This window comes from Ictidomys tridecemlineatus, chromosome 3 (genome assembly GCF_052094955.1).
Source record: "Ictidomys tridecemlineatus isolate mIctTri1 chromosome 3, mIctTri1.hap1, whole genome shotgun sequence".
Lineage (NCBI taxonomy): Eukaryota > Metazoa > Chordata > Mammalia > Rodentia > Sciuridae > Ictidomys > Ictidomys tridecemlineatus.
This window is the reverse complement of record NC_135479.1, coordinates 50,427,253-50,451,944: the sequence shown is the minus strand read 5'-3', so window position 1 is coordinate 50,451,944 and position 24,692 is coordinate 50,427,253. Positions and strand designations below refer to the sequence as shown.

Here is a 24,692-nt window from a genome sequence, read left to right as displayed (position 1 = left end):
TCGTCCCTATTCTGGGTCACATCTCTATTACCTAAATGAGGATACCTCTCCTTTACCTAGGAACTCCCTCTTACTTTCTGAGGTCTCTTCTACTCCCCATCTCTTGCATCATGGCTGTTGGACTCTAATCCATCTCTCTGACTTCTATTCTCTCTGAGATGACACACTCCTCCAGGACTACACACTTGCCCATTGTCACATCATGTTCCTTCTCCAACCTAAACGACCTCACACTCCTCCTGCCAATCTAACTAATCTTCTCCAGAGGCCATCTTCAACACTATGCTCCCAACATTCTCACTCACAGCTATCTTCCTCCCCCTCTACTACTTGAGTCACTTTTGGAAGTACCATATTATGCCACGGAGACACAGACAAGGTTCCTGCTCTCCTGGAGAACTGTGTACCTTTTAGGGGGGGCAATGGTATGAAGAATCAAAACTAGAAACCCCATGAGAGCAAGTACTGCCTGTTTTGTTAGTTGCTGTGTGCCTCATACCTAGACCAGTGCCTTCACCTAACAGGAACCTGGTTAATAGTCACCGAATGAATGAAGTAATCCATAAGATAATTGCAGACAGGAGTAGGTACCATCAAAAATAAAATAAATAGGACTGAAGGTATAGGTCAGATACTTACCTAGCATGTGTGACACCTGGGTTTGATCCCTAGCTCTACTGCAAAGTTGGGGGGGGAGGGGGAGAGAGAGCTATGCATATTAGCACATGCCTGGAGACACAAAGAGCATTATGCATAGTAACACATCTGCAATCCCAGTTAATTCAAAAGGAAGATAATGCCAGGTTCAGGGGCACATGCCTGTAATCCCAGCAACTCAGAAGTCTGAGGCAGGAGGATCACAAGTTTGAGACCAGCCTGGGCAAGAAAAATTTGAAAGGACTGGAATATGCCTCAATGGAGAGAGCCTTATTGTACAATTGTCACCACCAGAGGAAAACCGGGCGGGGGGGGGAGAAAATTATAAATTTTATTGAGGCCAACCTAGTAAAATTAGAATATATACAAATATTTTTGTGTGTGTGTATATATATGTGTGTGTGTATGTGTATGTGTGTGGGGGTGGTACACTGCAGAAGAGCTCAGGGGCAGAGTGCAAGGGTTGGTCAATCCCTATTACCACAATAAATAAATAAGTAAATAAATAAACAAATAGATTTATCATACAGAGCTCCTTGCACAAGAAGTTTGGGGATGTTAGGGTTTGGTTGTATGTATGTGTGTGCATGCATGCTCATTGTGTATGAACTCAGGGCCCTGTGGAAGCTCAATACATGCCCTACTATTGAGCTGTATCCCTAGCCCCAGCTCATTGAATTTTTACAAAGTGGACATACCCACATATCCACTACCCAGATCAAAAAAACAGTTAATATACATACCTGTCATTGGAATGACTCAAGAGGATAAGGCAGGAGAATCTTGAGGCTAAGTCTAGGAGTTTCAGGTCAACATGAGTAAAATAGCAAATTTCCATCTTATAAAACAAACTAACAAAAAACACAGATCAATATTACCAGAATCCCACACATGCCTCTTACCAGGTACTACTCCTCAACAACAAGGCTAATTCTGTCTTCCAACCTCCAGAAACTGGTTTGGTCTCTTCAATACTCTATTTAAAATGAAACCATACACTATGTGTTCTTTCATGTCTGGCTTCTTTAGCATAATATTATATTTATAAGGCCCATTCATATATTTTATGTAGCTGTAGTTTTTTATTTCTTATGCATTCTATTGTGTAACTATAATTTAATCATTCTACTGTTGATGAACATTTGATTTTTTGCAGTTTGGGTTTATTGCAAATAATATTGTTATTATATTTCTGGAGCTGTCTTAGGTGAACATATGTATTTATTTCCATCCTGTCTACAGTTAGACAGGAGTAAAACAGCTGTTTTTTTGTAGTTGTTGATGGACCTTTATTCTATTCATTTATTTATATATGGTGCTGAGAATCAAACCCATGCCTCACACATGTGAAGCCAGCACTATACCACGGAGCCACAACCCCAGCCCAACACTGCTGATTCTTATGGTTGGCAAATATTCAGTGCTAATACTGAAAAATAGTTTTCTATAGTTTCTGTATCAATTTGATTCTGATCAGCACAGTGTGAGAGTTCTAGTCACTACCTACCCCACTGGAAAGTAGATCCCCCTGGACATTGTGTGGAGAATGAATAGTAGGAGGTCAGTCATAGATGCAGGAAGAGGAGACTAATGTCACGGAAGAAAGAGGGTATCTTGAAATAAGCCAGTGACCATGGTGATAGACAGAAGTCAGCAGATTCGGGCTATAAACAGTGTTGTCTCTTGAATTTATGATAACCCTTCTCTTTTTTGTAAAGATAATTAGAGGGCTTGGAGCAAGACAAGGAAGCTTAGGCCACAGACAGAATCAAAAAGTTTGACCAAATGTAAAATTCTCAAGGACGTGGGTCATTTAAAATTGACAAAATGTGTTGGGGGTATAACTCAGTGATACAGCACTTGCATAGTATGGCAAGGCCCTGGATTAGATTGCTAGCAACTCAACACACACACACACACACACACACACACACAAACACACACACACTAGTAAAGCCAGAGGCAATTCTAGATACCTGTGGATCCTGGAGCCTCCCAGTAAGTGACCTCACCAGTGAGGGTAAGCAATGGGTGGAGAATGGCCTGGAATTGCCCTGAAACAGGAAGAGGGGCATCAGAGTGCTGGTGGAAATTTGGTTCCATTCATCAAGTGTTTCTCTGCCGTGGCCCTCCTGAGTCACTGGGTTTAAGGTGTGCACCATCACACCTAGGCAAGACCAAGTGTAATCTGGTGGTGGCATGTGAGTGAACTATGGTGTGGCATAGGGCAAGAGCTATGAGACTTTGAAGGGAGGCTGAGAACTAAAACTCTCAGCCCCTTCCCTGGAAAAGAACAAAATGCTTCCTTATATGGTGTATGCCAGACAAGACCAACAGGGAAGGAAGGATCAAAACAGCTGTGGAATTCCAGGGCTGGGAGATGAACCTGGCCTGTGCTATGATCACAATGACAAGGCTGGAGGCAGAGTGAGGAGCCTCAAAGTTCTTCCTAGGATTCAGAAGCCCCCTCCCACCAGGCTTGGTGGCAAAATTTGTAACCCCAACAGTCCTGGAGGCTGAGGCAGGAGGATTATGACTTCAAGGCCAGCCTCAGCAATGTAGTGAGGCCCTAAGCAACTCAGGGAAACCCTGTTTCTAAATGAAAAATACAAAAACAAAACAAAACAAAAAACTCAGAACGTAGCTCAGTGTTTAAGTGTTCTTAGGTTCAATTTCCAGTACCAAAGCCAAAATTACCATCCCGGCAATTGAAACCAGGAGAGATTTGACACTAAACTACAACCACAGCCCTTTATTTTTAAATTTTGAGATAGGGTCTCCCTATGTTGCCAAGGATGGCCTTGAACTTGTACCTTCTACCTTAGCTTCCTGAGTCACTGGGTTTAAGATGTGCACCATCACACCTAGGGAAGACCAAGTTTAATCTGGTGGTGGCATATGTGATGAACTGTGGTGTGGCATAGGGCAAGAGATATGAGACTTTGAAGGAAGGCTAAGCACATCTTCCTCCTGGAACTTAATTAGGAATTGAATAGGGTAAAGGATTGATTGATTCAGAAACTATAGAAAATAGAGTCAAGAAGACTTGAAGTCTGACTGGGTACAAAAGGATTAGAGTTGTTAAGCCTAAGTGACCTGATGGGTGATATTTTTCAAATACAAAAATGAGGAAATCAAAGGGAGATTTATTTGGGAAATATTTTGAGGTCACCTCTGAAACTGAATCTGAGCAAAAATCAAGACATTTGAGTGAACACATCCCTCAGCAGTTGGGTTTGCATCTCCAGGCATGAGGAGGTGACTATTGGCAGAGGGAATTACCTGGGAGAGGATGGACTTTGTGAGAAAAGTCACAGGAAGAAAAAGATCAGGGGCTGGATCTTAGGAAATCCCACAACCCACATAACAGCACTTGTGAACACACTCTACCATATCCTAGCTCACCAGACCTTCAACACCACTACCTCTTCCCACTGCTGAAGACATTTATAGCTAAGGAGAACTTGCTGTAAATCAGCCTTGACATCAGGCCCACCAGTTATCTCTTTCATTCCTAATCACAACACTGTGAGCTAGGTTTTACAAACCCATTTTACATTGGGCACAACTGAGACACAGAGAAAGCAATAAGTTCATTGAGTGTGAAGCAGTGTGGCCCTGGCCTTCCACCCAGAGCCTCCTTATTCCCATTCAGAAAGGCACCTACAAGGTGCCAAGATTCACAGGGAATGTTTATACTAAATCCAAACCCTAAGGAATCTACAATATGGACAGAGTTTAGATAGGCTGGCCAATAAAGTATTTAGAGCCCAACCATGCTCCAGGACACGTAGAGATAAGGTCTTCCTATAGTCCAAAGGCCTGAGGACAAAATAGGCAGCTTCTGGAAGAGATGGAGACCTTGAGGATCTGGGTTGGGGTGCAGGGTTCATACTATCACACTGACTCTTGTTCCACAGGTGCTGTGTCTGGGAATTGCACTGGTTCTGGTAGCTGTTGACTATGACTGTCCGGTGAGATCCCAATTAAGAAGAGATTTGGCTAGGCGTGGTGGTGTACACTTGTAATCCAAGGGACTTGGGGGTTGAGACAGAAGGAATTCAAGTTTGAGGCCAGCTTCAGCAATTTAGTGAGACCCCATCTCCTAAATAAAAAATATAAAGTGCTGGGGATGTATCTCTTTGGTAGAGCACTCGTGGGTTCAATCCCCAGGAACACCTGCATCCCCTCCAAAAAAGGAGAAAGGGATTGAGGATTGTGTCTCTGAACCAGTCTCTCATGGAGCCACAGCATCCTCTGCAGAATTTCAAGCGCTCTGTTACAGGACTACATCCCCAGCCCAAGAATGTATTTTCAACCTGGCTCCAAAGGAGCTGGGCAGTGTGGGGGGTGGAGCTAGCCGTGGCTGGCCCAGGAGAGGGGAGGGGATAGTCCTATCCAGCCCACCTTCCACACCCCTGTCCAAGAGTGGTGGTAACGTTTCTCCATTATCATCGGACCACTTGGTGCCATCTACTGCCTCATCGTGTCAGCAGAAGGACTCAGAATTGGACCCAAATGCTCAATAAATGGCAAGTGGGACTATTACTTCCAAAGGTAAGGCTTAACTTGTATTCGTAGCCACCCACTCCCCATCCTCCAAGCCCTTCCCACGTGGGCCAGGAAACCTGGGTGCCACAGAGGTTCAGGAGAATTCCCTCCTATAGGCCTAACTAGCCCTTTGAAAGTCCCATTCAATGTGGGGCGCCTGTAATACCAGTGACTTGGGAGGCTGAGGCAGGAGGATCAAGAGGTCCAAGACAACCACAGCAAAAGCAAGGCACTGAGCAACTCAGTCTCTAAATAAAATACAAAATAGGGCTGGGGATGTGGCTCAGTGGTCGAGTGTCCCTAGTTCAATCCCCAGGAAAGAAAAGAAAGAAAGAAAATACCATTAGGTTTGTGCTCAGAAGATGGGGTACGGGAAGGGTGTTGCTTATCCTCCTGGGATCTCTTGACCCTACTCATTCACAGAGGTGAATACTTGAGCCAACCTGATGACTGGAATATCTGTGAGGAGCCATCCAACGTGGTCTACTGGAATGTGACACTCTTCTCCTTGCTGGTGGTTGCCTCCAGCCTGGAGATCCTCCACATTTTCAGCTTCTATTGCTTACCTTGTATTGCTGGTTTTTGCTGAACCCAGCCCAATTCCATCTTAAGATTGGGAGCCATCTCATCACAAAGTCATAAAAAGTTAATTTCTCTTTTACTATAAATTACTGCGATTTCCAAACTTGTTTGGAATTCCTGCCTGTGCCTTGAGCTCACCCATGCCTGGTTTTCCCTGACCAGATAACAACTCTCCCTAAGATCTTACTGGCACCTTATAAATCCTGGCTCCCGCTGACCAAATAACAACCCCCTCTGAAACCTCAGCAGTGCCTCATAAATTCTGATGTTGGGATCTGAATTTACTCCCTATCTTCAACCATCATGCCCTGTAGATCATTAACCTACTATCTGCCTTTGTATATGCTTGTCAGAATCCTGTTAGCTGTAAGTTCTTAAGATACTCCCCCTTTGCAACTTTTTTTGCTATAAAACTTTGTTCCTACAAAGCTGGGGGGCTGGTCTCTAACCCACATTAGAAGAGACAGCCAACACATTTCAGCTCAATTTGTGTACTCAAATACAAGCTTGCTTTAAATTTGATTTAAATTTGGATTTGGTGGTCTTTTCTTTGCGTCGGGGTTTAAAGTTTGAATAATTGTAACAGTGCTCCACTTCACCATTTTATTAAATCTCTCCTTGTTCTGAGGCTTATTTTTGAAAGCAGACTGATTTTTTTTTTTCTTTTCTCCCTCCTGCCTCCCTAACTTGGGGTCAGGGTCAAGATTACCCTGAGTTATCTGTGCTCCACAAGAAGAGGATCCAGGAAATGAATAGCTCCAGGGCACACCTGGAGAGTAGCCTTTTGTCAGGTTGGTGGTGGTGACTTAGAACAAAGCAGCCCTCAAGGGGAAAGAAACTTCAATCAGGCACCAACAGAAAGGCTTATCAATCAGTAGGATCTCCTGACTAATGCCTGTCAATCATCAGGACCCCCTGGCCAATCCTGAAGTTCAGCCAAGCTCCCCTGACCAACTCCAGAGGGACAAGGGACTCCCAAAACACCTTTTCCTGTCCCAAGCCCTTCCCTTCCTGCCATGAACCCATTAAATCCCAGTCCAGTCCAGCTCCCATGCGGTTTCTCCTCAGACCCTTCTCCTGTCCACTCTGATTGAGTTCTGCCAAGGAGTGATATCAAAATAAAGCCTCATGGCGGGGTTGGGGTGGCTTAGTGGCAAAGCACTTGCCTGGCATGTGTGGGCCATTGAGTTTGATCCTCAGCACCGCATATAAATAAATAAAAAATAAAGGTACATCAACAATTCAAAAATATTTTAAAAAATAATATAAAATAAAACAAAATAAAGCCTCATTCTGCAGCCTTTTTAATCTGCCTTCTTTGGTCTCTGCCCACCTTTGCCTTATCTTACACCTTTGAAAACCTTTTTTAAAAGCCCTCTGTTTTCCCTATGGGCAGAATCCAGCCTCTGGGACACTAGTCCCCTGTGTTTCTCATTTCATTGCAAAGTAATAAAACTACTTTTACTTTTTCTCAAAACCATGTCTTCATTATTAAATTGGCATGAATTGGCATTGGTGACAAAGTCCCAGCTTTCAATAACATTACTTTGTCATTTGTGAAGATTACAAGAAAAACTGAAGCTAAAATCAGACAGGCAGTCAGTAGAGATATGTACATGGAGTCAGGTCAGATCTAGGAGTCCAGTTTTGAGTTGGGAAGTTAGAGACTGTCCCCTGATGGGTTGAAATGTTAATTCCTTCAGAGCCCTTCCTCCACCCTTATCAAGAACCAGCCTCTGCTCCAACCTGTTGCTATGGTAACCTGTCCCAGGAATTGCCCCTCCCTACAGGGAGCTCTAAGGTTGTTGATTAAGGTGTCCTGGGCTCTGTCATGCTGCCCTTCCCCACCTCTTTTCCACCTTTGACCATCCCACAGAAAGAGCATGCTCTTTCTCCTTCCCTAACTTGGGAAGGAGAAAGATAAGAGGAAGAGAGCAGAAGAACAAAGGAAGCCTAGGACATATAAAAAGGGCAGAACACCTGGCTTCTTGGGATACCAGGATACCAGCTATGGCCCCCTTCTCCATCCCAGGAGAAGTGTCTATTACCCCTTTTAAATAAACCTTGCTTTATATGCTTGCCTCAGCATGCTTCTCTAATGTTCAAACTTTAGTCATGAGGAAGCAGAACTCTTCACCAATAACCAGCAGTATCCAAAGGACAGGACTGTGTGAGGTGGAGATGCAGAGGGACCTGCTTGGTCCTAGCTAAGTCCTTGCTCATACTGTCTTTTCTGCTGGGCTCAGCTCACTGAGGCTCCACTTATACCTGCTTATACCTGCTTGCCCCTGGACCCCTGCCTGGCCTGCCTACTCCATGGACCCCTGGAATAAACTGTTTTGAGTCCACTCACAACACTCCCCACTCAGATAATGCCCTAAACCACCAGGAGTGTGTGAGGGCCTCCTGAGCTTGGTGTTCTTCTGACCCTGTTTGGAGGCCCAACACCCTACTTATTTTTTTTCAGAGTTGCTGAGCTATTAAGTTGCTCAGTAAATACATTGGTAAACAAGGCAGATAAGTTTTGTGCCCTCAAAGAATTTAACATTCCAGTATGGAAAAAGAAATTTTAAAAGAAGCAAAGGATGGTCTGGGGCTGTGGCTCAGTGGTAGAGTACTTGTGTCGCACGTGCAAGACCCTGGGTTCAATTCTCAGCACCACATAAAAAAGTGAAATAAAGGTATTATGTCCAACTACAACTAAAAAATAAATATTTTTTTTTAAAAAAAGAAAGACCAAATTATAAAAAATAATAAAATTAAAATAAAACAAGCAAAGTATTATTTCAATTGATGGTTGTTGGGAAAAACATATAACGGCAGCAGCACCCCAGAGAAAAATCTCAACATGGTGCCTAACGACCCTCTTTCTCCTCTTTTTTCTTTCACTGGTGTGAAACATTCCCGCCGATGCCAATGTTCAAATCCTGCGGGTGGGAACCTTTAGCCCCAATAAGAATTAACTTCTTGGGCTCAGATCTGACATATGGAAGAGCTTGCCAATAAAAGGGTGACCCGTTATCTACCTCAGCCCTGCTACCTCTCCTTAGGTCTATATAAACCCACAGCCTTTTGTAATAAAGGGGAACCTCTCTGGTGCTTTGTGTCGTGTGGTATCTTCCATTCGTAGTGCGGTGCGGTGTCTTACAGTGGTGCCGAAAACCGGGGAGACGGTGTGCTTGATAAACCAAGCCCCGTCTCCGCCACCGCCGTCACCAACGACATATTTCACCCTTGTCTGTCTTTTTGGGTGCTGGCTCCCTGCACTCACCACTGATCGAGTTTAGGTATGTTCCCCCTCTCTGGCTCGCCAACTCCCTTCAGGCAGCAGCAGGAGGCGCGATCATGTCCTCCAGCATGCTCTTGACACCCAGTAGGGAGGAGGGAATGCACCCCACTAAGACCTTCACTGGTTGCAGGGGACCCTCTGGTGACCCGCTTCCCTTTGGGGCGTGAGGCTTCTAGTTTACACCAGAGGCTCCCCAGTCCCTTCTTCCTCCGTGGAAGCCACGTCCTGCTGGAACTCGCCCTGCAGGAGCTGTGTTCAGCCCGGAGCTGAACTTCCAGCCTGGAACCGCATTCTGCTGGAGCTCTGTCCCTTTTCTTTCTTGACTCTCTCTACTTCCGGTCGAAAAACTTTCCTGACATCAGGTTGCCTGTGGCCTCGGCCCTACAGGGTCACACAGACTGCACTTCGTCAGTGACGAGTGAGCTGTGCCCTCTGTGCCTACTCGCAGTGGACTGGTCACTTCGGGGATGCCCACGTGATCCTCCATTTGCTCTATGCTTCCAGGAAGCCCCTACAGCCCGGGTTAATTCTTTTTCTCCCTTTGCTGTCCCTTCCTCCACTCTTTAACTAGGGGGCCTCCTCATCTATACCGGAAACCTCACCACTCAAGTGTCTCCTTAAGAATTTGGCTACTCTCTCTCTCTCCCCAGACCTCAAGCCCAAAATTCTTATCAGATTGTGTACCTAAGATTGGCCTACATATCCATTGTATAATGGCAATCATTGGCCTCCAGAAGGCTAGTTAGATCCAAATCTCCTCCGGAACCTTTTTAACTATTGCCAGCGCCTGAAAGGGTAGAAGGAGGTTCCCATGTCTTCCTGTCCTGCCCTCTGCTCTCTGTTCCCAACCTTCCCCTCTGCGCCCTTCCCTCAGCTCTTCATGTCTGCTCTCCCTCCCAGCAGTACTGCATCCACATCCCCTCCCTCTCCCTGCAGCAGCCGCCACCGGCGGCTCTGTCTGCCCACATCCCCTCCTCTTCCTCTGCAGAGACATCCCACTCCCCCCCCCCTTCTTCCCGACCGCCACCGCCGCTGCCCATGGCCCTGTCTGTGTGCTTCCAGTCTGCCAGGCCACCAGACACTTGCACTGGTGCTCCACCTTCGCAGTGCAGCGGGCGAAACGGGCCGGAGGTGCACCATTGGCAGCCTGGAGAGGCCTCGGGATCCCACCTCAGCTGGCGGGCAAGCCGACGACCTTCACCTTCATTGCGCCATGGCAGCTTTTGCATGAGCCCCCAACTGGCGCATGCCTCCCTTTTGCCTCCGGGTTCCAATGGGCAGGCAGGATGGGTCCCACCTGGCTGCAATGGGTGGGATCTCCAGATCCCTTCGAGCCTGCCCCCCACTCTGCTCTCCTCTTCTACTGATAAGCCCTTTCCCTCCCCCTATTCATGCCTCTCTTCTCCTGTCAGTGGCCTCACCCGGTCCCACTGATCCCTCTTACCAGATAACTCACAGTTCCTTTGTCCTCTCAGGGAAGTAGCTGGTGCTGAAGGGATAGTCCAATAACTGAACCTAACTGGGACTGCATGCAAGCAGTTTCTAATAAGGTAGTTAACTTTGATAAACTGAAGGACATTACCCAGAACCCTGATGAAAATTCATCCTTATTTCTCAACCGCCTTACAGAGGCCCTAACCAAATACACTAAGCTAGATCTTGAGTACCCCATCAGGGCTACAGTGTTAGCAACACATTTCATTACTCAATCGGCTCATGATATTAGAAAAAGCTCAAATGAGCTGAGGAGGACTCTCAGACCCCTATCTGAGATCTGGTGAAAATGGTCTTTAAAGCAGGCTCCATTGCAGAAAAGAAGGTAACACCCCAAACTCAGGCCTTGACAGCAGCCCTGAGGCCTACATCTCCAGCAAAAGTTTCAGAGGGGAACCAGCATTCCTCTCCACCAGAGGCTTGCCTCAAATATGGATGCGAAGATCACCGGGCTTGCCAATGCCCAAACCCATGGCCTCCTTCCAGGCCATGCCCTACTTGTAAGCAGACAGGACATTGGAAGATTGACTGCCCCTAGCTGGCCCTTCCTCGGTGCCTCTACACAGGGGTATGACCAGTCAGGCAGTCCCTTCTCCTGAACTTTTGGGGTTTGCAGAAGACTGAAGAAGCCCAGATTCAAAGACCCCCTCAGCCCTCTCCGGCCAGGGTAGTGCTCCAGGCAGTGGGTAAGTCCATTTTTTATGGATATGGGGGCTATCTATTTTGTCTTCCCTGCCCATTCTAGGCCTCTGTTTCCTTCCCAGGTCTCAGTTATGGGGATTAATGACAAACCCTTCTCCCCAAACAGAACTGTAAAGCTGGCCTGTGACCTGGAGGGACACCCATTCACCCACCCTTCTGGTCATTCCATCCTGTCCACCTGGAAAGTAGATTTTGAAGAGCTTCTTTATAAGCCCTCTGTTTTCCCTAATGGGCAGAATCACAGCCTCTGGGACAGGATTCCCCTGTGTTTCACCTTCCTAGCAAACAATAAAATGACTTTTCCTTTTTCTCAAAACTGTGTCCTCATTATTAAATTGGCATGAATTGGCATAGGAGACAAAGACCAATCTTTGGGTTACATTATTAGTTTCATTTGTGCCAACTGGAGGAAAAAGGAGGTGGAAGAGCATAAGGTGGACGTGCTGAGAGACCTGCTTGCTTCTGGTGAAATCCTCACTCCCTTTCTCATTTCTGCAGGGCTCAGCTCACTGAGCCTCCCTCCACTGACGGCCTGGTCATTCCTGCTTGCTCCAGGACCCCAGCCTGGCTGGCCCACTCCCTGCCTCCCTGGAATAAACTGCTTGGAGTCCACCCCAGCTCTCCCTGTTTAGAGTATGCCCTGAACAGCAGCAGTGTGTGAGGGCCTTCTGAGCTTGGTGTTCTGTGACCCACTTATTTTTGTCACAGGTACTGAGCTACTAACTTGCACAGGAAATACAGTGGTTAACAAGGTAGATGTGCTTTCCAGGGGTGGAATAGGCAATTTTAAAAGAAGTAAAGGATTATTTCAATTGATGGTTACCACATTTTATTGGGTAATTTCATTATTGACTCATGTTCAATACTGGAGATTATTGAACCCAGGGCCTCACACATGCTCTGCCAGTGCTCTGCCACACCATTGAGCTACACACACCCACATTCCTTTTTGTTTAATTTTGGGACAAGGTCTGCTAAATTGCCCAGGCTGGACTCCAACTGGGATCCTACTCTCTCAGCCCCCCAAGAAGGTGGGACACAGTATGCACCACCACACCTAGTTTCCTAGCACCTTTTCATCTCAGCCATTCTTTCTGGCTCTTCCTTGCAGAATCCTAGTGATGTCACTGAAAACCTTCCTGAAAAATTCTTCCAAATCCCACAGTAAATATTTCTTCAGAGATCTATCTCTCTCAGTCTTTGGGGTGACATGTTCTCCCCTTGTTTGGAAGAAAAATTTCAGAACTCCTATAATGTTTTGAAGTATTATATTATTTTATCCATACAGAGTTGCATAAAAATAATTTAATGAGTACTTGTGGAACACACACACACACACACAGTTTTCTTGTCCTCAAAAGAAGTAATTTCTTGGGCTGGGGGTATGGCTCAGTGGGAGGGTTCTTGCAAAGTATGCAAAAGAGCTTATATTCAAGGACTCTTGTCCTCAAAGAAGTACCATCCTGCCAGGTGCGGTGGTGAAAGTCCATAATTCTAGCAATTTGGGAGAGAGGCTGAGGCAGGAGAGTTGCAAGTTTGAGACCAAATTCAACAACTTAGCAAGACCTAAGCAACATAGCAAGACCCTATCTCAAAATAAAAAATGGAATGAGGATATGGCTCAGTAGTTAAACAGCCCTAGGCTCAATCTGAAGAAGAAGAAGAAGAAGAAGGAGAAGGAGAAGGAGAAGGAGAAGGAGAAGGAGAAGGAGAAGGAGAAGGAGAAGAAGAAGAAGAAGAAGAAGAAGAAGAAGAAGAAGAAGAAGGAGAAGAAGAAGCAGCTCAAGCTCTCAGACTCAGTAGAGATCAACTTGAAGACAAATATGTGGCCTGCTCATGGCCTGCTCATGGCCTGCTCTAAGTCCATGAAGACCAAGGGCTGAATCCCCTCTTCAGGTCTACATTGGGAAGGCCCACTATTCAGGACAGGACAGTGGCTCTAGTAGCTCAACATTATTTCTAGTGATCCTGCTCTACCTCTCATCATGTTCACCTCCCACCCATTCACCCCAGGACCCACATTCCCCATCTCGGCTTCCCAGTCCTCATGCTCCTTCCTCCTGCACTCTTCCTGAATGGCACCTCTCTATGCAATATTCTTGTGGCACCTTCTGATCATTTGTGGTTTCTGTTGCCTCATGGCTTTTTCTACTGCCTTCTTCATACATTTATCAGTTTGGAAACTTCCACATCTCTAATGTCTCTCTCAGGTTATCTGAGAGACATATTTCCCATGAATGAAGATCCAGGTAGTTGCAGAGTGATCAAGCAGACAGGGTACCTCTGTTCAGCAGGGGTCTCACCTTCAGCCATCTCCTAAGTCTCTGGCTACATGCTTTCCTGCCTTGGATCAGCTACGTTTATCACTCAGTCAGCTGTGGCCTGCATAATAGAGTTTGTGCTGGGCAGCTATTTCTGTGTAAGGAAAACTCCCACACATCTTAATAGCATACAAACATAAGCATTTATTTCATTTATCTGTGCATGTATTTGGTTGGAGATGGGCTGATATGGGTTGGGATCCAACCTGGACCTTTTCCTTGCATCTTGCACCTTTTTTTATCAGTGGGTTAACTCAGACATGTTCTTCTCATGGCCATGATAGTGGCAAATGGCAACACACAACATCTCCTGAGGCCTAGACTCAGAACCAGTATCTTATTAATTATGCCCACTTTATTTTCTGCCAATCTGGTGGGAGGTGTATTCTACCTCTTACTGAATGGGGAGGTGGTGGAGGAACAAGTAAATTGCTTAGCAAAGGACATGTTTACGGGGAAGATTGAGCACTTGCAATGAGCAATTCCATTTTTACTACAGATCATATGGTCATACGGCTCCAGGCATGATGAAACCCCTCAAAGGAGGTTATGGAATGAGAGTCTGAGGTTTCTCAGGGAGACACAAGTTAAAAGACACTGTTTGCAATATTTCAAAGTAACCACTAGGCTGGGGATGTACCTCACTAGTAAAGCAATTATCTCACCCTAGTTCAATCCCCAGCACAACACAACACACACACACACACACACACACACACATACACACTCGATAATAATAAACAAAAATAACTGCTATTTAGATTTAAAATAAGCCTTCTAGGGTCTGGGGTTGTGGCTCAGTGGCAAAGTGCTTGCCTTGTACATGTGAGGCACTGGGTTCAATCCTTAGCACCATGTAAATATAAATAAACAAAATAAAGATACTGTGTCCCTCTATAACTAAAAAAAAATTAAACTTCCTTAAAAATTAAAATAAAAAATAAAATAGGTCTTCTAATAGGGGAATGCAAAATTTTTGAAGAAAAAGGACAGTAGATATCAGAAGCAGCGTTTTAAAATATTTTAAAAGCATTAAACAAGTCAACAGAAGCAAAACCCAACATCAGTTACCACAGTGGTTGCCTGTGAGTCAGAGGTAACCTGTTGGGCAGTTCAAAGTATTTTCTTTGTTCAGGTGTCCTCTCATTCTAGAGGTCAATTCTTTATAGCTTTTTCTTCATCCAGTTCTCTATCTTATAAACAGCAAGAATTCCACTGAAATTCTTGCATTCAGTTTTAGTGGTAAGATTTCTCCACAATCCATGTCTCTCTATTGTTTCAAGTGGGCCTTTGGGAGAAGCTATATCAGTAGTTCCCAACTGGCTCCCACTTTCTGTGTGGTACCACTTTTTATTGCAAGCACTGTGGGGGTCCTGCGGTACTTAGTGCTATCTCATCTCTTCCATGGGCACTACCACATCACACATGGGTGTGGGCTAATTCTTCAGGGGCTGCACAATAAGCTGGGTCTCAGCTCTTTCTGCCTGACAATAAGCTGGGTCTCAGCCCTCAACTGTGAATCCTGGTATGTCTACCACAGGTCCTAATGAAGCCAGAGTTTAATACATTATCTCTGTATCAAAAACTATTCTTTATATTGTAGCTGACAGAAACACAATTCAAACCAATTCACATTATCCAAAGATTCTGATTTGGGCTGGAGTTGTAACTCAGTGAAAGAGGGCTTTCCTAGCATATGTGAGGCATTGGGTTTGATTCTCACCACCATATACAAATAAATAAAAATAAATGTCCATCAACAACTAAAAAATGTTTTTTAAAATAGGTTCCGAGTTTCATATGTGAATAAACCACCAATGTAACTCCACATCATGTACAACCACAAAAATGCAAAGTTATACTCTATGTACAATATGTCAAATTATACTCTACCATCACATAAAACTAAAAAGAAGAAATTAAATAGTAAAGAAAAAATGTTTCCAAGGAGTGCAGAGTGTGGTGGGGCATGCCAGTAATCCCAGCATCTCAGGAAGTTGAGATGAGAGGATTGTGAGTTCCAAGTCAGTCTCAGCAATTGAGGGAGGCCCTAAGCAACTCAGCGAGACCCTATGAATAAATAAAATATAAAAAAAGGACTAAAGATGTGTCTCAGTGGTTAAGAGACCTTGGGTTCAGTCCCTAATAATAAAAAAAAATGTTCCAAGGAGTGATCAGCCTCCAGGCATGGCTGAATCTGCCAATTCAAATGATGTTGTCATACCTCACTCTATCTCTAAATGGTTGTTTCCTCTGGATTAACTTCCTGCTCTAACAGGAAGGACCTTCCTCAAGGTGAAACAGGTCACAAGCAACCTCATCACCTAAAAATAAAAAAAAACAGAATTTCCTTGACCTTCAGATGGTGAACAAAAACAAGAACACAAATAAAAAAATTTTAAAAATAGGTTCTTCATGGAACTGGCTTGGATTGTAAAAGTATGGCTGAATCAAATGTTGAGGCCTGAGGATGGTATGTTCTAACAACTCAGGCCTCAGTCTCAATTCTACCTTGAGAAACATGTAGTAGTCTCAAAAGGAGAGAGGATCAATAAACAAATATTAATGAGATTAAATGAAGCCAGACTCTGTGGCATATGCCTGTAATAAGAGTGCATGGGAGGCTGAGGCAGGAGGATCATTACTTAAAAACCAGCCTCAGGAACTTAGCAAGGTCTTAGCAACTCAGTGAGACCCTGTCTCTAAACAAAAGTCAAAATAAAAGGCTGGGGTTGTACCTCATTTGATAAGTGCCACTGTGTTCAATGCTCAGTACAAAAAAAATTTTTTTTAAAGAATTTGAAATAAAAACACAGCTGAAGCCTGCTATCATCTTTTTTCATTTCTTTCTGGGAGGAACTCTCTATGTGTGACAAATGGAAATGATAAGCCCACTGTACACCTCCTTGTGCTACCTAGTGTAACAAACATTCCCCCTGTCCTAAGGAACCCTTACAACCAGTTCAAGAGGCAAGTGGTACCCCTCTACCCTTTACAGAGATGAGGCAGTTGTGACCTAGAGACATACAATGGCTTGGTTGAGTCCTCAACAGGTAAGGAATTGAAGAGGGATGATGGAGAGGTGTGTGCAGAAAAAAAGACGAAGAAGACATTGGCACCAGTGTGTGACTAGCTCCCCCACCACATCATGGCACATCCACCCCCTCTCCTCACCAGCTGCAGCTGGTGATAGGGCCTCCCCTTATCATTCTGATCCTGCCAGTTTCTACCACAGCTTTTCTCTGACCTGTACTCACATTTTAGCCTGTGTTCCTCTGTGGCCAGGAACACTTTCATTTTATTTCAGGCTCACTTTCATTCACTGTCTCACCATGAACCCAAGGAAGTGTGCCCACTGGGTGGGCCTCTCCCTAATATCTCTCTCCCTAGTGTGCATCGTGGCCAATGCCCTCCTATTGGTGCCTGATGGGAAGACCTGGAGCAGTGACCAACTCAGCTTGCAAGTCCTGCTCATGCCTGGCTTCATCGGCGGGGGATTGATGGTGAGGAGTCTATAGAGCACAGGCCAGTGACCAGGGTATGGGCACCACTGAAAAGGATTGTGAATGGGAAGGGAGGGGAGATGAAAAGGACCGCGCTCCAGAGGGTTGGCAAGGGCTTGGTGGGGAGTAGGAATGGACAAGTTGCTCTCCCTATAAACTCAGCACTCTGGAGACATCCCTGGAGGAGCACCCAAGGACCTGAGTTGAATATCTAAGGGAAGGGGAAGGCAGGGAGGGGAGGCTCAAGTCTCTAAAGAGCTTCCTTTATGAGTCAACACTTGTCCCACCTGATCCTCCCTGCCCATGCAGCTCAGCAGATGTTGGGGACCCCTCACTACAAGGGTCCAAGCAGAAGGAGCAGCTGGCTGTGTGGGAGGTTATCAGTGAAGAGTAATAATAGGCATAGGGAGTAACAGCAAAAGGTCTGGAGCCAGGCAGTGATGTCACCCATCAGTCACTCTACCTCTCAGCTCAGTGTTGCCCCTCCCTCCTCCTCTTCCACTCACTCTCAGCCCACATTGTGGATGCCCACTCTGTGCTGGGTGCTAAGAACAAACTCAGAAACAGGTCAGTCAGGCAGAGAAGTTGCCCCACAGCTTCCTGGAGATGAGGATCTGCTGGAAGAAGTGGAAGATGGGACACAGATTTCCTGTATCTCCTCCTCCTCTCTTTCCCTGTTTAGGGGAAGTTTTAGATGGTTAACCTAATGTAATATTTGTGGGGGGCAAAGTTGAGAGATCTACCCAGCAGAGTTTCCCTCTTTTCTGGAGGTTTTTTTTTTAATCAACTCATTCCTATAAGCACAGTGTGAGAGTTGTAGTTGTTTCAAACCTCAGTAGATTGAAGAGATCCCTCTGGTTCTTGTGTGGAAATGGATATTCAGACCTTGCCAGCCACAGGTGCACAGAGATGAGGTTAATATCATGGAGGGAAGACATTACCTTCATATAGCCCAGTGGCCATGGTGATGGAAAAAATGAGGAGATTTGAGCTATAAACAGTGTTGCCTTCTGAATTTATGGTGTCTTCTCTTTTTCATGAAGATAATTAGATGGCAGGAAAGAGGACAGGGAAGCTTACAACACAAAAGGAAACAAATACTTTGACCAAAAGTAAAATTCTCAAGGAGGTGGGTGATTGGAAATTTGTAAATGTGGTGTGGGTATGTAACTCAGTGGTGGAGCACTTGCCTTGCATGGCAAGACCCTGGATTAGATCTCCACCAAAACAACACACACATACACTAGTAAATCCAGAAGGCTATTCTAGGTATCTCTGGATCCTGAATCCTCCCAGTATGTGACCTCACCAGAGAGGGTAAACAGTGGGGTCAGCATTGGCCCTGAATCTGCCCTGACACAGGAGGAGAGCGAGAGTGCTGGTGGAAATTTGGTTCCACTCATCAGGTGCTTCTCTGAGGTTGCTGGGGATGATATAAAAGAACTAAAATGCTCAGCCCCTTCCCTAAAGAACAAATCGCTGTCTTGTATGGTGTATGCCAGACAAGACCAACAGGGAGGGAAGGATCAAAACAGCTGTGGAATTCCAGGGATGGGAGATGAACAAAGAACCTGGCCTGGGCTATTAAGACAAAGACAAGGCTGGAGGCAGAGTGAGGAGCCTCAAAGGATTAAGAAACCCTCCTCACAATAGACTCGGTGGCACATACCTGTATTCCTAGTGGATCAGGAGACTGAGACAGGAGGATCACAAGTTCAAATCCAGCCTCAGAAACTTAAGAAGGCCATAAGCAACTCATTGAGACCCTGTGTCTAAATACAAATACAAAAAAGAGCTGTGGGGCTGGGGATGTGGCTCAAGCAGTAGCACGCTCATCTGGCATTCATGAGGCCTGGGTTCAACCCTCAGCACCACATACAAACAAAGATGTTGTGTCCGCCCATAACTAAAAAATAAATATTAAAAAAAATCTCTCTCTCCCTCATGTGCGCTCGCTCTCTCTCTCTCTCTCTCTCTCTCTCTCTCTCTCTCTCTCTCTCTCTCTCTCTCTCTCTCTCTCTAAAAAAAAAAATTGTGGATGTGGCTCAGTGGTTAAGTGCTTTTGGGTTGTTTGGTACCCAGTACCAAAACAATACAAAAAAGAAAAAGAAAATCCTTCTCACCCCCCACCCCTACCAACAATTGAACCCAGCCACATTTTCCCACTGAGCTACAACCTCAGTCCTTTATTTTTTATTTTGAGATAAGGTCTCCTTGTGTTGCCAAGTCTGCTCTTGAACTTGCATCCTCCTGCCCCAATCTCCTGGATCTCTGGGCTCACAGGTGTGCCCTATACCACTTTGGCAACACCAAAGTTAATCTGGTGGAGGCATGTATGATGAAGTGTGGGGTTCCATGAGCAAGAGCTAAGAGGACTGACTAGGGAGGCTAAGAACGTCTTCCTCATGGAATGTGATTAGGAACTGAATGGGAGAAGAAAGAGAAAGGGTTGATAGATTCAGGAGCCATTGAAGCAAAAGTCAAGAAGACTTGAGTTTGGCAAGGTGCAAAAGGGTTTAAGTTTTCCAGCCTAAGTGACCTCGTGGATTATATTTTTCAAATTAAAGGGAGATGAATTTGGAAAATATTTGATGTAACTTCAGATACAGGCTGAATCTGAGCTATAACCAAGAAATTTGAGTGAACACATCCTTCGGGCAGTTAGATTTGGTTCTCTAGGCATGTACAGTTAACTATTGTCAGGGGAATACCTGATTCCCTGGCAGGAATGATCTTCCTTAGGGAAAAGTCACAGGAAAAAAAAAGTTCAGGGGCTGGATCTTAGGAAATCCCACACTCCACATCACAGCATCTGTGAGCATACTCAAGCATATCCTAGCTCACCAGACCTTCCACCACCACTACCTCTTCCCACTGCTGAAGGCATTTATAGCTAAGGAGCATTTACTCTAAAACAGTCTTGATACGGGGCCCACCAGTTTCCATTAAATCCTAAGAACAACTCTATGAGGTACGTTTTATAAACCAATTTTACCTAGGACAAACTGAGACCCAGAGAAACCAATTAGTTCATTGAGTGAAGTAGTGTGGTCCTGACCTTCAACCAGGCCTCCTGATTCCCAATCAGAAAGGCACCTACCATGTGCCAAGGTTTATGGGGAATGTTTAATATTGAACCCAATCCTCAAGGAAGCTAAAATATGGACAGAGATAAGGTAGGCACATAAATAATGATAAAGTAAGGTAGGGCCCAGCCATGCTCCAGGAGAGGTAGAGGTAAGGTCTTCTTCCTATAGTCCAAAGGGCTGAGGACATCATAGGCAACTTCCAGAGGAGGTGAAGACTTTGAGGATATGGGTTTGGTGCTTGGTTCACAGTATTACAATCACTCTTGTCTCACAGGTTCTGTGTCCGGGAATCACTGTGGTTCTGGCGGCAGGTGGACATCCCAAATGGGTGAGCACCAAATTGAAAAGAGATTCGGCAGGGCATGGTACATACCCCTGTGATCCCAGTCACTCAGGAGGTTGAAGCAGGAGCTTCTCAAGTTCAAGGGCAGCCTCAGCAATTTAGGGGATAGTCTCTCATTAATAAGAAATCAAAAGAGCTGTGGATCCCATCCAGGGTTAAATCCCAAGTGAGCCTCCACCACACAGAAAAGAAAGCAAGAGATTGAAGAATTGGTCTCTAAACTAGTCTCTCCCAGAGCCACAGCAGACTCTACAGAATCCCTAACCACCATGAGTCTCTACTGCCCTTAGTTTTGCTTAACTCCAAGCCCCGCAGATATAGGAAAATGTATTTTCAAGCGCACTGTTTCAGGACGGCTTCCCCAGGCCCCCGAATCTCTATTTAACCTGGCTCCAGAGGAGCTTGGCCAGGTGCAGGGACAGAACTAGGCGCGGTGGGGCCATGAGTGGGGAGGGGGCGGCCCTATTCAGCCTACCTTGCACACCCGGTCCAGATTCTGCGTTCCTTCTCCTTCTCGGCCTTGGGAATGCTTGGTGCCATCTACTGCCTCTTCATCTCAGCAGCTGGACTCCGAATGGGACCCAAGTGCTCCAAGAATGCCAAGTGGGCCTACCACTTACAAGAAAGCTCGTAAGGCTTAACCTGGATTCATGACCCCCATTCTCTGCATCTTGGTGTTCTCATGCCCTTCCCACATAGACTTGGGAAACTGGGTGCCACATTCCTTCACAGGGGTCTAACTAACTCTTTGAAAATCCCGTTCTGCCTGTGCAGGGGACTGAGGGTGGAGTAGGGCACCGCATTAACTCTTCTCACATGACCCTTCCTCTCCACAGAGGGGCTTACTTGAGCAACCGTGAGTACTGGAACTTGTGTGAAAAGCCACCAAATGTGGTGCCCTGGAATGTGACGCTCTTCTCGTTGCTGATGGTTGCCTCATGCCTGGAGATCTTGCTGTGTAGCATACACCTGGTGAACCCTATAATTTTACCCTTTGTCTGAAAGCACATGAAAGTCAATACAAAAAGAAAAAGGAAACTGGCAAGATCGATGTTTTATTCAGCACCAGAGGGGCACATCTTCAGGGTAAAAATGGTGACCCGTCATCAGGAGGGACTGGGTTTTATCGGGTTTAGACAAACCGTGTCATGGGAGGAGTTAGTTTGGGCAGGCCCTTTTGGTGGGCGGGGCCAGGTCATGGGAGGGGTTTAAGTTGGGGCGGGAGGACAGATAGGTAAACTTACCCTTCATTCCAGGCTCTGAAAGGGGATAATGAGTTGGGGTGCAATGTCCTCATATCTGGCTACTTCTTGCTGGAAAGGGCGCAGTAGAGGATCCCATGTCAGAGTTCTGGAAGAGGATAAGGAGGTGGGGGGTATTTTAGGCTCCTATATAGTCCTGGTGATTGTGGCTTGAGGGGGCAAGTAGAAGGAGGGAACTTACACATATTTGTGGGTGATTCCTTCCTCATGGGACTCAGGAGTGTCACGTTGTGAGTGAAGAAGAATGACTTCTGCATGTTCTTGGGAGGTGGTCTCGGTTAGACAAGTCACTTTGTCCAGAAGTTTTAAAAGCAGGGGAAAAGTTTATTATAAGAAAAATGAGTATTACAGTAGTTAAAAGAGGGAGAAGCCAGGAAGTCCACCGTTTTAGGAACAGTTAGTTCTTGCCTCTATTGTTCCAATCTGTCCTGTATTTATCTAACTTTATTCTTTATCAGTCCTGAATGATTGACATAGAAGCAACACACTTCCAGAGGAAGAAGCAGAGACAATCTCATTTGGAAGTAGAGAAATCTAGGCCCTGATGATTCTACAGGATGATAGATGGCAGGAAATATAATTGATTTTGTAAATTCAGTACCAATTCAACGACCTGTTGGATATCTTAAATAACCTGTTCTTACAATTTTTGTAGTAGTGAATAAAGGTTTCTAATCCCGGTGCTCCTGTGTCAATTTTGGCAGATTTTCTATTGCCTTATGAGTAAGGGAATAAACTGAAGGGTTTTCTTGTGTCTGGTGTGTGCCATTATCAGGGTAGGCAAACTATTGGTTGTTAGTTTAAATGTCAATTTGAGGAGTAAGGAAGACAAAGGTACAGAGGCCAGTCCAAGTTTTCATAGGCAGGGGTAAATATGAGCCTCACAAAGGAAAAAAATGCCTCAGAATTTGGGAGGCACCAGGGCTGTGGGGGCTGACACAAGTATACATCTTAAGTTCCAGTAAAAAAGCTGTTGTTTTATGTTTTAAATTCCCACACATGGCTGTACCTTGGTTGTAATTTTTTCTAGGTGTTCAAGACCAAGCTGGTCAAATTGACCTTGTTCCTGTCTATTGTTAATAGTCAGCTGAGTCCACTCAGAGAGTCACTCTTGGAAGCTTGTGAGCAGCCTCTTAGCTCTATTAGTGCCCTCTGCAGGATAGGGCAAGGATCTTGCTGATCATTTGACTTCTCTTGGAAGCATCAGGGATGTCTCCCTTTTCTAATGACCCTTCCCTTTTGCAGCATATGCACTGGTCAGCTTTTTGTTCTCCAGAGTCTCAGTGATTCCCCTGATCAGGGGTTCATGTGGCCCAGAGTTACAAAGCTCTTAGGGAAGTTCCCTTACTCCCTAGGTTCAAGTTGACTCAGAGGGCAAGAGCCAAATATTTATTGGCTATGTTTCTTTCTTAGCCCTTTTACTTTTTAAAATTTAATCTCCAAGCCTTGGTCTTAAACATCCAGGAAGCCAGTCTCATCAGTCTTAAGAAAGAGTCCTCGGTGTTTACTTTAATGTCTATAAATTTACAGTCATTTACCCCTACCATTTAATTGGGGTTCGTATTAGTACTGGAAGTTAGCCTTACATCCTGTCTATAGATGGTGGCCTATTTATCTCAAATTAATTTAGGTTGTTATATTGAAAGATGTATTTCTATAAGGCACTAACTGATGACATTTTAAAGTTGACAAAGAAAACACAAAAATAAAATTAACTAGAGTGAAAACATTGAGTTTATATAATAGCTAGGAAGTAAGAACCATAATTTTCATAGTCTTAACCTTAGTTAAATATTATATCTCCTGTTTACCATAGTAATCTTTATAACAAAATTTTTCCTTTGAACACATCTTTAAATAAACTTAAGTGTGAAATTATCTTAACAAGGAGTACGATAAGAGGCAGAGTCTTAACTCAGGTGAAGTGAGACAAACCTTGGGTAGCTTGTTTTATTTCTGAAGCTGATCTTTGTCTCTTAAATATCATTTTACAAAGTTTACATGAACTTTTTCCTGAGTTTATATGAATGTTATCCAACACAATATCATGTTTCACAATATTAACCTTTAAACAGATCAGGCTCATTGTCTTTTAAAAACAGATTTAAATTTCTACCCTAATTGTAAAAAGTAACATAAAATTATACATACACACACACACACACACACACACACACACACACATGTATATAAGTATACATGCATATATACATATATATGTTTGTATATATACATATGTATATCTTATTGATAACAGGTCCAGTCACGGAACATTAAATTACATAAACAAATCCCCAGTAAAATTTGATTTTTTTATATTTAAGTCTAAAATTACCATTACTTTAATTTGAAGAAAAAAAGTGAGTCCTGAGGGGAAAATGAAGCAACCATTATTTACTCTATCTAGTAAAACAAGATGCAGTTTACTTTTTGGCTCAGATTAGTCAGTTCAGATATTGAAAGAATAGAGAGAGCTCTGAAATACCTGGGTAAAGATTCTCAGGTTAAAAAAGACAAGTGGCTTGGATTTAAAGTGGTGCATTTCCCCCCCCCTCTGGTCCAAAGTTCTCTAAACTGGACAGGCCTCCACCATTTACATTTCAATGTTAGCCTTGGGGAGATCTAGCAGAAACCCAGGGAATCTGCTGTTTGAGTGGCACCTCATGCCTAGGGCATTTGAAACATTTTATATTCCCCAGTTGGTAATCAGGCCAAGTTTGAAGCAAAAAATTATTCGGCATCTCCTTTATCTCAACTGTTATTAGATCATCCCCTACTATCATTTTTGAGGATGAGGCTTCTTCCTGAACAGAAACATTGGTGTCTTTGCTGACAAATCAATCAATCCCTCTCTCTCTCTCTCTCTCTCTCTCTCTCTCTCTCTCTCTCTCTCTCTCTC

At 44.6% G+C, this 24,692-nt stretch overlaps 1 protein-coding gene across 1 annotated transcript; it reads left to right on the top strand.

Annotated features, from left to right (window-relative positions):
• The first annotated feature begins 16,928 nt into the window (after positions 1–16,928).
• LOC101957763 (transmembrane 4 L6 family member 5) lies at positions 16,929–21,558 on the top strand. The gene is made up of 4 exons (XM_078041268.1): positions 16,929–17,099; positions 20,463–20,499; positions 20,978–21,161; positions 21,368–21,558. The coding sequence occupies exons 1-4, from the start codon at positions 16,929–16,931 to the stop codon at positions 21,531–21,533; spliced, it is 558 nt and encodes a 185-aa protein (XP_077897394.1). The 3' UTR covers positions 21,534–21,558.
• The last annotated feature ends 3,134 nt before the right edge of the window (positions 21,559–24,692 follow it).

What these genes read in the sequence shown, in the direction of transcription:
- LOC101957763 (XM_078041268.1), top strand. Translation starts at nt 16,929, where the DNA reads ATGAACCCAAGGAAGTGTGCCCACTGGGTGGGCCTCTCCCTAATATCT. An exon ending in CACTGTGGTTCTGGCGGCAG is followed by an intron (nt 20,500 to 20,977) that starts GTGGACATCCCA and finishes TGGGGCCATGAG; the next exon opens with TGGGGAGGGGGCGGCCCTAT. An exon ending in TACCACTTACAAGAAAGCTC is followed by an intron (nt 21,162 to 21,367) that starts GTAAGGCTTAAC and finishes TCCTCTCCACAG; the next exon opens with AGGGGCTTACTTGAGCAACC.